General features: G+C 43.9%; 1 protein-coding gene across 1 annotated transcript in view; it reads left to right on the top strand.

The window, feature by feature from the left end:
* MED9 (mediator complex subunit 9) overlaps nucleotides 1–12,767 on the top strand; it is a 16,089-nt gene extending 3,322 nt beyond the window's left edge. Inside the window, exon 2 of the mRNA XM_006875546.1 lies at nucleotides 12,551–12,767. Coding sequence (XP_006875608.1) covers nucleotides 12,551–12,767 — 217 coding nt within the window. The remainder of the gene's footprint in view (nucleotides 1–12,550) is intronic.
* Nucleotides 12,768–13,397: the final 630 nt, after the last annotated feature.

Genomic DNA, 13,397 nt, shown 5'->3' with positions numbered 1-13,397 from the left:
GGGGGGTCTTCCTCTTTTTCACTGACTTTCCATTTTACCAAGCATAATGGTCTTCTCCAGGGTCTGGTCCTTCCTGATAACATGTCCAAAGTGCATGAGAATAAATCTGGCCATCCTGGCTTCTAAGAAGCATTCTGACTGTACTTCTTCCAACGCAGATTTGTTTGTTGTTCTGCCAGTTCATGGTACTTTCAGTATTCTACACTAACACCATGATTCAAATGCATTGCTGTTCTCTGGTCTTCCATATTCATTGTTCAATTTTCGCATGCATATGAGGCAATTGAAAATCCCATAGCTTGTGACAGGCACTTCTTAATCCTCAGACTGACATCTGTTAAAGTTGAACACTTTAAAGAGGCCTTTTGCAGCAGATTTACACGATGCAGTATGTTGTTTGATTTCTTGACTACTGCTTCCATGAGCATTGATTTGGATCTAAACAAATTGACTCAATGGCACTTTACAACAACAACTTGTTCTTGAGGGATGTTGGTCTATAATTTTCTTTTTCAGTGATGGCCTTACCTGGTTTTGGTATGAGGATTATACTTGCTTCATAAAATGCATTCGGGAATTTTTCATCCTTTTCTATGCTCTGGAATAGTTTGAGTAAAATTGATGTCAGCTCGTCTGTGAATGTTTGGTAAAATTCACCAGTAAAGCCATCTAGATCTAGAATTTTTTTGTTAAAAGTATTTTAATGACCTGATTAGTTTCTTCTTTTATTATAGGTCTGTTCAAGTTTTCTACTTCATTCTGTTAGTTTAGATAGGTCTTGTTTTTCTAAAACTGTTTTCATTTCTTCTAGATTTTCAAATTCGTTGGAGTACAGCTCTTCATCGTACTCTGTTATTATCCTTTTTATTTCCATTGGTTCTGTTGTGATGTCACCCACTCATTTCTTATGTGTGCTGTTTGTGTCTTCTCCCTCATTTTTTTGGTTAGATTTGCCAATGGTTTGTCAGTTTTGTTAATCTTTTCAAAGAGCCAACTTTGTGTCTTAATTCTTTCTATTGTTTTTCTGTTTTCTGATTCATTTATTTCTGCTCTAATCTTTATTATTCTCCTGGTGTGGCACTGTGGGTTAATGCGCTGGACTGCAAAGTCGGTTTGAACCACATGGTTGGCGGTTCAAGCTCACCAGCTGCTCCTCAGAAACAGGGTTGCTATGGGTCGGAACTGACTCGACGGCACTTCACAACAACAATCTTTATTATTTCTTTTCTCCTAGTGACTGTATGCTTACTTTGCTGGTCTTTTTATAATTGTTGGAGATGTTGTGTTAATGTGTTGATTTGGGTTCTTTCTTTTGGGATGAACAATTTGTTGCTATAAATTGCCCTCTAAGCACTGCTTTTTCTGTGACCCAAAGGTTTTAGTATGTTGTATTTTGTTCTTATTTGATTCAAGCAATTTCTTAATTTGTTCTGTTACCCTCCGGAGTCCTGGTATAGTGCTGTAAAATAAACACTCAACAGCAAGGCAGGTTTGAACTTCAAGGTCGGGAGTTCAAACTCACCAACTGCTCATTAGGAACCCTATATAGTACAGACTTGACAGCACTCAACATTACCTTGTAGCTTTTAAGCAGGATGTTATTCAGTTTCCATGCATTTGATTGTGTTTGCTTGATCTTCCTATTGTTGATTTCTAATTTTATAGCATTGTGATCTGAGAAGATAGTTGACTTTTAAATGTCAAAAAATTGGTTTGACATTTAAAAGTTTCTGGAGACTTGCTTTGTGGCCTAACATATGGTCTATTCTGGAGAATGTTCCATGTGCACTGCAAAAGAATGTGTATTGTGCTGTTGTTGAGTTGAGTGTTCTGTATCAATCAATGAGGTCGAGTTGATTGATTGTGTTTAATTCCTCTGTTTTTGTTGAGTTTCTTTCTGGTTGTTCTGTCCTTTTTCAAAAGTGGTGTATTAAAACTTCTTACTATTATTGTAGGGACTTCTGGTGTGGCGCTGTAGGATAAAACACTTGACTGCACAGTCAGTTTGAACCACAAGGTTAGTGGTTCAAACTCAGCAGCCACTCCTCGGAAACCCTGCACGAGGAAGACATGAGTTGGAACTGACTCAATAGCACTTAACAACAAACAACAACAACTATTATTGTACAGTTGTCGATTTCTTCTTCAGTTGTATTCGAGTTTGATTTACATGTTTTGAAGCTCTTTCATTAGATAGATACATATTATGGTTGTGTCCTCGCATTCAATTGACCCTTTAATTGTGAGATAGTATCTTTCTTTGTCTCTTATGCTGATTTTTGCCTTAAAGTCTTTTTTACTAGAGATTAATATTGTTATTCCTGTTCGTGTTGTATTGCCATTAGTTTGATATATTTTTTCCATCCTTTAATTTTTAATCTGTATTTGTCTTTGTGTATGAAGTGTGTCTCTTGTGGCCAGCATATTGAAGGATCCTGTTTTCTTATCCATTCTGCTATGTGTCTCTTTTTTTTTTCCTTTCACTTCTTGCCTTTGTAGTTCCCTCCCCACCCCACAAAAAAAATTTGGGTATCCAGTGAGTGTCCAAGTTGCCCATCTCTGTCTACTCTGTGTGTGAAGGGGTGGGAATGTTTCTTGCTGTGAGGATTTGTTCCCTCTTTTGAGTCACTGCATCCGTAGGTGTAGGTCAACTTCATCAAATTGTATCATATCACTCTTTTTTTCCTCTTCTCTCTTCTCCTGGTTGAGCTCTGATCATCCAGTCATCCAGTCATCCAGTCCAGGTCATGTGGGTACCATCTGCAAGTGTGGGCATTTTTGTGCACATTCCCTCTCTTCCCATCAGCCGGTAGCTCCACTCACCACTGGAGTCCTCCGTGGCCACGCCACTGACTCTGGGCCCAAGAGTCCCCAGGTCTCCTCACACTGTTTGCCAACCAAGTCCCCATCTGGGTCCACAGAAGCCCACCAAACATTGTAGGGGTTAGCTTGCTGCTTCATTGCTGCTTTTACCCCACTTCCCCCCATCAGTGATGCGTGTGGTCACCAATCAGAGCGTTGTATTTCCGTTGAGTCTTAGTCTTGGACGGGGGTTTGCATTGAGGGGACCCGACCACTTGTCTTGATGTTTCCTGGGGAAGCAATTTGCTTTTTCTTATAGTAACAGTCCATCTGCCACTATTGTTTTGTATTTTTCCTGTAGGTCTTTCTTTCAAGAAGTATCTTCTATTTTTCTAGCCGCTCCAGGCTGGTCTGCTCATCCTTTCAAGTGGAAATTTCTCATCTCTGGAGATCTGGATGTGGTTCAGGTTTCTACCTATAGTTTTATGTATTGCAGAGGCTCCACAGGAAGCCTCGTTCACTGGGTATGCTGTAGCCCCATTCCAATCAGTCATAGGCAGAAGATGGACTTACGAGCCTTCTATGGTGATGTTTCTGACTATTCCTCTCTCTCCCCCTCCAGTGTCTACTCTATATTATAATATAAGGAAAACCAAGTTTCAAAAAACAGCCAAGCATCTTAACACCAGTCGTCCCGTTCCCCGCCCCCATTCCAACCATGACTAAATCGTAGTATCCCAGAGCCCTGCAGTTCCAAGGCTGTGCATATATCGTCTATCTCTGTCCGTCTGTCCCACTTTCTACTGTCTCTTGACTGGTACATTTAATCCACTGACGTTCAGCATAGTTAGGTGTGAATTTATTGCAGTCATTTTGCTGCGTTGTGTGTGTTTGTGTTTGTGTTTGATATGCTGATTTCTTTGTTCCACATGTTTTCCTGTGCTGAGCTCTTTTTTGTATGTGTTTTTTCTTGTCATGTTCTTAATAGTTTTAATGCTTACAAAAATCCATGTGGTTTCCTTTTCTTGTTTAGTTTCTTTGAGGTTATCCTGTAATTTATTAATTTCTTCCCCCATTTTAAAATAGTCTGTTTTGTCTTGAAATCTACTTAACTTCTTTGTCATTTGGAATTCTATAACTAGCTTTTTCCTTCTTTTTTTGCTTTGTAGTTGTTTTCATCATAAATTGATATTTCTTATTCTCTATTTTCAATCTTGTGGTTTTGTTTTAATCTGGATACTTCCATAATGTCAGTCTCGGGTTGTCGTCTGCTTTTGTTGGTTCTCAGTCCAAAGGATACTCTAATAATTTTTGTATTGTTGGTTTGGTTTTTTAAAAATTCCTTTTATTTCTGTTTATCTGGAAATGATCTGATTTTGCTATCATATTTGAGGGAAAGTTTTGCTGGGTATATGATTCTTGGGCTGGCGATCCTTAAGATTACGTCCTGAACCCCCAGACTCAGTGACTCGTACCTTGTGTGCTCCACCACTTTCATAGGTATGTGTGCAGCCAAGATAAATAACCATGTACAAAAATCCACTCACCTTCAACACCCATTCAACCTGCGTGCCTATCCATGTATCTACCAGTAGATGACCATTGTTACAGGATTGTGTGTATTTACCTCCATTGCCTTTAACTCGTACAGTCCTCCTCATACTTTCCCATGCCTCCATCAGTCTTTTGCCAACCTCCTTATTGTATATTGCCTTTCCATTCACCCAAGTTCACATGTGTCGTTCATACTGTTTCTGTCAGTGCTGTGGTGAATAGCAGCCTTACAAATTCTGTCTTGATGAACTCTTGGGTGTCTCTTAGGGCAAAGTTATAGTAATAGGAGATGTGAACTTAAAACTTAGATCATTATAATGGAAAAATCACATTAATTAAGGGTTATTGTTGTTGTTTAGTGCTGTCGAGTTAGTGCCGACTCTGTATAGGGTTTCTGAAGCTGAAAAATCTTTGCAGGAGCAGAAAGCTTCATCTTTCTCCCATGGAGCAACTGGTGGGCTTGAACCGTTGACCTTGTGGTTCTTAGTCCAGTGCTTATTTTATAGAGCTCCCAGATTAAGAGTTGTTCTTGTTAAGTACTGTTGAGTCAGTTCCCACTCATGGCAACTCTGTATAGAATTTTTGAGGTGCAGCTGGTGAGTTTGAACCACCCACTTGTAATTCAAACTGACTTTTTAGCCCAGTGTTTATCCTATAGCACCACACCAGGGCTCCAGATTAAAGGTGGTGGTTGTTAGGTGATATCGAGTTGGTACCGACTCATAGAGACCTTATGCACAACAGAACGAAACACTGCCCTATCCTGGGCCAACCTCACAATTGTTGCCATGCTTGAATCCATCGATGCTGCCACTTGGCCAATCCATCTCGTTGAGGGTCTTCCTCTTTTTCTCTGACCCTCCACCTTACCAAACATGATATCCTTCTCCAGCAACTGGTCCCTCCTAACAATATGTCTGAAGTATAAGAGACGAAGTTTAGCCATCCTGACCTCCAAGGAGCACCCTCTGTCAATAAGTTGTATATATCTATGAAAAGTTGAATTGGCAAAAATTGTGTGATAGATGCTCATATATTTGCAAAATGCCAAAAGAGTAGCTGCTGAGGATGTTTCTGTACAACCAGCACCTTATAGGATTTGGTATCTTGTTTTGGAGGTTTGGGTCATGGTTTCAGGGTTCTCTGCAGACCACCTTCAGATTGCCTATACGGGACAAAGCCTGGAGCGTATGGTAGAGCCCACAAGATCCTCTCCCCAGGCTGTGTGCCGTCCAGCCCCTTCCTTCTTCCCTTTGCCCACAGAAATGCTTCATACCCTTTCAGGGCTTGGTCGAGGCCACCTACTCCACACAGTCAGTGATGCGGCTGGGACCCCTCCCCACACTCCCCGGACACTACCTTGTCCTTGGGTTGGGACATACACACTGTGTGGTGTGGAGAAAAGTCCCCTGGTTCCTGACTCGTTTATTCCACCTACTTTCCTTTTCTTGGGTAGTGAATGATTAAGATGACACATTGTATAGGGATATTTAAGACTTAAGAGGGAAAGAAGTGTCTTTTTTATGTTTGTAGAATCTTGTGTATTTAAAAAAAAAAAAAACTTTTTGTGAATTGAGTGAAGGTTTATAATTTTACATTCAACAAATCATATACTTTGCTTTGCTATATGGTTGCAATCCCCTCCATGCACCAATAGTTAACAGCATTTATCTCTCTCTATTCACTCTAACCACTGCATTCTGCCCTGTGGCTCCCATCACCCCTGTCTTTCCTCTGCCAGCCTCCCTCTGGTTGTATGTTGCCTGCTGCCCGACACCCATGTCAACACGTGTCTACCCTCCAGCACATATATCATGCCATCCTCCCCCCAAAACCATCATAGATTGTTTCTTTTGTCAAGAACCCCCCCCTCTTCTTGCCCCCCCCCCTTTTTTTTTTCTTAAAACTACAGAGGGATATATAATCCCTTAAACAACCAAAGGGCACATTCTGGAAGCCTGTCTCCTGGCTGCCAGCACAGCCTTTCTCTTCCCATGAATCTAGAGTCCTCAGCTGCTCAGTCTCTCCATGCCATCACCTCTGCCTCCATCTCTGAGTCACTGCTTCTCTGAATAGGGTCCTACGTTCAGCTCATGTTCTTCTCTCTTGATGGTCCTAGGGTCCTCTGTTCCTGGAACGCGAGATGAACTACTCCCTGCTTTTTGTTACACAACTTCTACCTTTGCGGTTGTGACAATTTCAGTTAGGTATAACAATTATTCACTATTGAATCATAAGAATCTTATCCCCATTTCCTTTCACCAGACCCATCTATACAAGAGGAAAACTATTCAATGGGGTTCTACCTTCCCCCCACACTCTGAAACTAAACTCCTTCTTGTAAACTTGTAAGCCAGCCACTTGTGCCTTTATAAGCCCTCCCTCTCCCCTATTTTAGGTAGCCAATGTCTTAAGTTGCCCATCCCTGTCAACCCTGTGTTCTTAGGGGATACATAGGTTGATCCTTGATGTGAAGACTCCTTCCCTCTCGGTTGGTATTTTGAGCTACTATATTCATAAGTATAGATCAAGTTCATCAAATTGTAACAATTTACACTTACTTCCTTTATCAAATTTCTTTATCTTCCTCTAGTTGAGTTCTGATCAACCAGCCATTGAAAGTAGGTCAAATGGGTACTATCTACAAGTTTGGGTGTTCTTGTACATCTCCCCTCACTTCTTATCAGCTGGATGCTTCACTCTGTGGGCTCAGGAGTCCCCAAGTCTCACTACACTTAGGACCAGCCAGCCCTTCCTCTTCTCTCTCTCATCTTAAGGTCGATGGGAGTCTATGGAACATGGTCATACTCAGCCCATATCTTCATTGCTGCCTTTCCCCCATTTCTGCTCACATGTAGACCAATGTGGTTGCCAGCAAGCTTACATGCCTGCTCATGTGTTTCCTTTGAGTTTCAGTCTTAGAGGGCGGTTTGTCTTGAAGGGACTTGGTTGCTTGTCTTGATGGCTCCCTGGCAAGCAACTTACTTGTTCTTGTAGTAGCCAGACTGCCATTTTTGTTTTTTTTTTATTTTTCCTGCTTTCTTTCAAGAAGTGTCTTCTGTTCCTGTAGGGTTTCTGAGGCTGCAAATCTTTGCAGAAGCAAAAAGCTTCATCTTCCTCTTGTGGAGCAGTTGGTAGGCTCAAACTGCTGACCTTGAGGCTTGTTGTACAGAGCCACTGAGCTCCCAAGTAATAAGCACACTAAATTGTCCTCTACCTTCAAGCTTGGGTCAGCTTGTTAGCAGCAAGTCAGTCCACGTGTTGTTGATGCAGGTCAGCAAGACCTTAGAGCTTAAGTTAAGACTTCTGTCCTGGGAACAGGGTCTTCTCCGCCTGCTTCTTCCCACACAGTGTCTATTTTAGTCTGACTGGCCCTCTATGCCAGCTGAGGCCACCTCACATGCTGCAGGAAGCAGCAGAAGGTCCACGAGTGACCACAATTATCCCCCTTAGGTTTACTGAAGCCTTTAACTGCTGCTTCACCTATATCCCAGTAAAGAGAATGAGGTCCCGGTGGAGAATATGTGCAGATTATTTGCGGTTATTTCTGTGTCTGCTTAAATATCTTTTCATTCTCCTGCAGGTATGCAAGGCCAACAACTTCATGTTGTTAAAGTGCTGTCGAGTCAGTTTCGACTCATCGTAACCCTGTATGTGGTTTCTGAGGAGCTGCTGGTGGGTTTGAACTGCTGATCTTGAGGTTAGCCATCCAGTGCTTCTCCAGTAGCCACAACCACTTCATAGTACAGTGTACTGTGTGCTGTAGTTGTACATTCACCAGACCTTCAGAAGAGTCTCAGCTCACCTGATAGATGTTGTCTGGGAGCTGACCTGGGAAAGCATCTGTGGTTTTAGGAGGAGGGAACCTGGGTCCACCTGGAAATGAGCAGCAGTCGTTAGTGGGGAATAGAGGTGGACTTGGTTATTGGATGACCATTGTCTGGCACACCACAGCTGGGTAAGTGGGGTGGTAGGAGGCTGGTGACGTAGCCTCCCCAGTCACTCCAGACTCCACTGGTAACTGTTGGAACTGGGGAACTGAAGTAAAGGAAAGAAGGCCAGGCTGGGAAGGAGCTCGCAGAATGTAAGAAGGTAGCAGCAAATGGGCCGGTGCTGGTATATTTGTAGAAGAGGAAGCTCTGTGCCGTGGAGGCGGTTCCGACCCGTAGCGACCCTGCACAGGGTTCTGAGGCTGGAAATCTTTACGGGAACAGAAAGCCTCATCTTTCTCCCGTGGAACAGCTGGTGGTTGTGAACTGCTGACCTTGTGGTTCGCAGCCCAATTCGTAACCCTACACTACCAGAGCTCCTTATATTTTGTAGAGCAGGGCTTTTTTCCAAATTTCTTTTAGCAGCAGGATCTTTTCTTGTTTGTTTGTGGGGGAATGTTTTTCACATGTCATCCTGTAAGCAGATAGAAGCGCAGTTGTGAGCTCAGGACTGGAGGAGAGAGATACAGATGACCAGTACATAAAGTTAGTGATGTCCCCTGTCACTGGAGTGCATGTCAGTTCACCACCTTTAGCGGACAATTCGGCAATAAAATTTGTGGTCAAAATTTTTTTTACATAACCATTGACATAGAAATGTACTTTTAAGAAATTATCTTATAAAAAAGTACCAACGTTGGAAAGATCTGCCAGAGTAGTTGTCAAGTGAACAAAGCAACAGATAAAACCATGTATATACCATGGCACATTGCTGGTAAAATATCTCTGGGATTAAAGGGACTTTGCTGTTCTAAGTCTTGGGTATCTGCCCTTTTGCCTTTTTTCCCTCCCTTCAAGCATTATTGCTGCCAGTCATTTAGGACAAACTGTTTTTGAGAGAGAGAAAGCACTGACACTTACACACTCACCAGAGAAACTTGGAGCCGATTGTGAAGCTGCAGGAGCTGTTACAGGGAAGGGCTGAGAAGGACTAGCTGAGCATGTCCGGTGGGACAAAGCAGGAATTCAGAAATGGACAGCGAGTCAGATGCCACAGAGAACTCAAACACAGTGGTACTCAGGTTTGGGGAACAGAGAAAGCAGCTGTAGTAACTAACTCCTGGTTAGAGTGAGGAGACTGGAGCCCCACGACAACAGGTTCAGTGAGCTCTTTCTACTAAGTGACCATTTGCTGTTGTTGTTGTTGTTAGGTGCTGTTGAGTCGGTACCGACCCATATAACAAAACACTGCCCTGCCTGATCCTGGGCCAACCTCACTATTGTTGCCACGCTTGAGCCCATCGATGCTGCCGCTTTGCCAGTCTGTCTGCCTGGGGGTCTTCCACAACATTCTTATCAACAGAGAAGATTGAAGTTGCCAAGGACTTCATTCTTTTTGGATCAACTATCAACAGTCATCAAGGCAGCAGTCAAGCAATCAGACGACGTGTTGCATTAGGCAAATGTGCTGCACAAGACCTTTTTAAAGTGTTGAAGAGCAAAGATGTCAGCTTGAGGACTAAGGTGTGCCTGACCCAAGCCATGGTATTTTCAATCACCTCATATGCATGCGAAAGGAGCTCTGGTAGCATAGTGGTTACAAATAGGGCTGTGAACCTCAGGGTCAGCAGTTCGAAACTACCAGCTGTTCTGTGGGAGAAAGATGAGACTTTCTGCTCCTATAAAGATTTACAGCCTCGGAAACCCTGTACAGGGTCACTATGAGTCGGAACCGACTCCACGGCACATAACAGCAACAACATATGCATGTGAAAGCTGGACAGTGAATAACGAAGACCATAGAAGAATTCATGCTTTTGAGTTAGGGTGTTGGAGGAGAATATTGAAAGTGCCATGGGCATTCTCTAGACATAGAGCATTAGCCCAGGATGTTCACACAGCATCAGGTCATCAAGGAGTCTCACCGTCGGATGCTGGTGCACTCTTCACAGCATGGCGGGGCCAATGTCTTGCTGTCCACACTCTTGACCTGGCCTTGTCTCCTTGGATTTCTCTTCTAAAGTTGGGTGATGACTAACACCCACATAAAGGCAGGCCCACTCAGCACTGTCTGCCTTTATTCACTTGCTATCTGGGTCTGACCCTTTTCTTTTACTTTCTTTCACAATCATCCTGGCTTAGCCAGATCCCACTTTGTTTGAACCAGTTCCTGAATAAAGTGTTTTCCTCACCCCAGGAGTTCAGTGCTATTTACCTCCATCCACCAATTGGGGCAGGTTGAGAATCTTGCAGCCAGGGCTTCCCTGGGGCTGAATGGCCTCCTTTCTGCTCAGCTCTGCTCCAGGCCACTTCTCCAAAGCCATGATTGACAGATTTCAGACTGTCTCCTTATGGGAAACTCACCAGGCAAAGAATGGGCGACCCTTGAGATTTGGGGGTTTTCAGGAATGAGCACCTTAAACATGGCCCATTTTTTACTTTCAGATGTAAATGTTCTTTGTGACCAGGTTATGCTTGCTTCAAGAACCTGATTAGCTTAACTCCCAAAGTTTTACTTTACTGCGTCCTGTCATCTGATGTGAATTATTTTTCTTGAGACTTTATTTTAATTTTAAAATACCCTTTGGACTTAACCCATAACCAGTGTGTTAACACATATACCAGCCAAGTACAGTGATTTGCAGACTCCATATAGTTTCTATCCAGAGCATGGATCCAAGCTGAGACTGAAAATAATTAAAATAAAAGTTGCTTTCAGATGACTTACAGGTCTCAGTAATACAATTGTCCTCCCTAGAAATTGGGGTAAGGCATACCACTTAGTCCTGGGAACTGCAGATGGTCATTGTGCTCGATTGCTAACTGAAAGATTGGCAATTCCAGTCCATCCAGAGGCTTTGGGAGAAAGGTCTAGCAATCTCCTGAAAAATCAGCCATGAAAACCCTACAGAGTACAGTTCAGCTGTCACACATACGGAGTCTCTGTGAGTGTCAACTCAGTGGCCGCTGGTTTCAGTCATGCCATTCATTGAATCTCAGCTGAGGGCATCAGAATACAGCCGATATAAGTGGTGGCTGGCCGTCCACTCCTTTAAGTATGGGTTCTCTGGGCCCTGCTGTGTGAGTTTTGTGCTGCTGATAAACAGTGAGCAGCAGTGGCAGTTCAGGGAGGAGGGTATTCTGTCTGCGCAAACAGAGAAATGATAAATAATAAACGTAAATTCACACCATCTGGTTTGAAATGCCTCGCCAGGGATAACATTTAGTGAAAAACTAACTATTCATTGACAGTTCACCCCTTTTGTGCCTCAGTTTGGAGTCCTAGTGTGGCACTGTAGGATAAGGCACTGGACCACAAGGTGCAGTTCAGATTCACCAGTCACTCCTTGGAAACCGTATACAGGGTTGCTAGGAGTCCGAACCAACTCAGAGGCACTTAACAACAACAAAGTACACTTTTGAAACAGCTTGCTGAATTGATTTGGGGTCTTGTGATGCTGTCAGATAAGCACTGGGCCTCAGGTCAGTTAGAACCACAAGGCTGCTTCTCAGAAACTCTTATCCAGGGTCGCTATGAGTAGGAACTGACGCAATGACACATAACAACAACATTCACTTTTTAAAAATGTATAGGAAGACCTGGCAGGCTGTGTCTTTGATCTTAGGTGAAGGGGGTTGGTTTCTTGGTGGTTTGGTTTGATGCTGTCAGGACAGCTCATAGTAGTTGTGAGTGAAGAGGTAAGCCAGGCCGGGAAGTGAGGAATTGCCATGGCCTTTACCTCTGAACATTTCCAATGGCTTGTAACTAAAATTTATGATGATTCTTGTGGAAATTCATCTGTATGTTAACTGATTCAAGTATCAAAACCTCAGCTGAAAGTAGCTCTTGCTAGCTGGTAAAATCTGATTGGCCTGAAAGTTGATTAAATTGAAGACATGTGATATAGCCTCAAATTGTATCTGGCATTTGTCACCAGATTTTGGTAATGCTTTGTTCAGTTATTTAGCAAATATTATGAGCAGTCTGTGTGCCAAGCTTTTGGTGTTTCAGTAACGGATTTTTGAGTGCCCACAGCCCCCTCCCTGCTGTGAGCCCAGCATACGTGCATGCCACCACCTTCCAGCGCAGGTAGCCAGTTGAATGTAGATTGTAAGGGGAGCATGTTGCAAGCAGGCTGTGTGCCTGTGAAAGGGTGACTGAGCTGTGTTGGCCCCAGGGCACGTTGCACACACTAAAGATCTGGGGGTGTGGGCAAAGGGGCAGCATGGTGTGCATGTACTGATGGTGCCTCTGCCCTCTGCAGCATGGACAAGGACAGCCCTGACGTCCACCAGGACCTGAACGCCCTAAAGACCAAGTTCCAGGAGGTGCGGAAAGCTGTCAGCACCATGCCCGGCATCCACCTGAGCCCTGAGCAGCAACAGCAGCAACTGCTCAGCCTCCGGGAGCAAGTCCAGACCAAGAACGACCTGCTGCAGAAGTACAAGAGCCTTTGCATGTTTGAAATCCCCAAGGAGTAGAGTGAAGGAGCTGCAGCCAGTGACAGGCCAGCCTTTCACTGCCCCTGCCTTAGACCTCAGTTCAGAACCAGGAGCCATCTCGTCTGTGCTTGCTGGTGGGGAAAGGCCATCTGGGCTCTGCCTGCAGTTCTGAAGAGCACAGGAGGAGTGAGGGAAGGAAGCAGTGGTACCTTTGCTTCCTTTCCTCCCTCTCCTCTCACCCTGGTACGTGATACGTGCTTGACAGGTACTTAGTAGACACTCCAGGACAACAGTTTTATGAAACCCTTGTGTAGACTTCACTGGGTGAATTATGCCTGCTTTACGATGGAGATAGTAAAGACCAGCAGCTGTGCCAGAATGAAGATTGTTTTGAAAGACTACAAGGTGGCTCCTCCCCCCACCCCCCAAACAGCTTGTCTCCTTTCATGAGAGCCCTGCCACAGGTGTTAGCTACAGTTTGAAGGCAACCCTTGTCTCTAACTTCATGTCCCCAGTGTCCTCAGTACTTTCAGCTCTTACTCCCTTGATCTCCACTCATCTCCCTTTAGCTCCTGTCCTTGGCCACTGAATGCCAGAGAGAGGCAACCCTCGGCAGAGGGAGCTTGTAAGCCGCCACTCCTACCCAAGCTGAAACTGGCTTCAGTTGAG

This window comes from Chrysochloris asiatica, unplaced genomic scaffold, assembly GCF_000296735.1.
Source record: "Chrysochloris asiatica unplaced genomic scaffold, ChrAsi1.0 scaffold00331, whole genome shotgun sequence".
Lineage (NCBI taxonomy): Eukaryota > Metazoa > Chordata > Mammalia > Afrosoricida > Chrysochloridae > Chrysochloris > Chrysochloris asiatica.
This window is presented reverse-complemented; position numbering and strand designations above follow the sequence as displayed.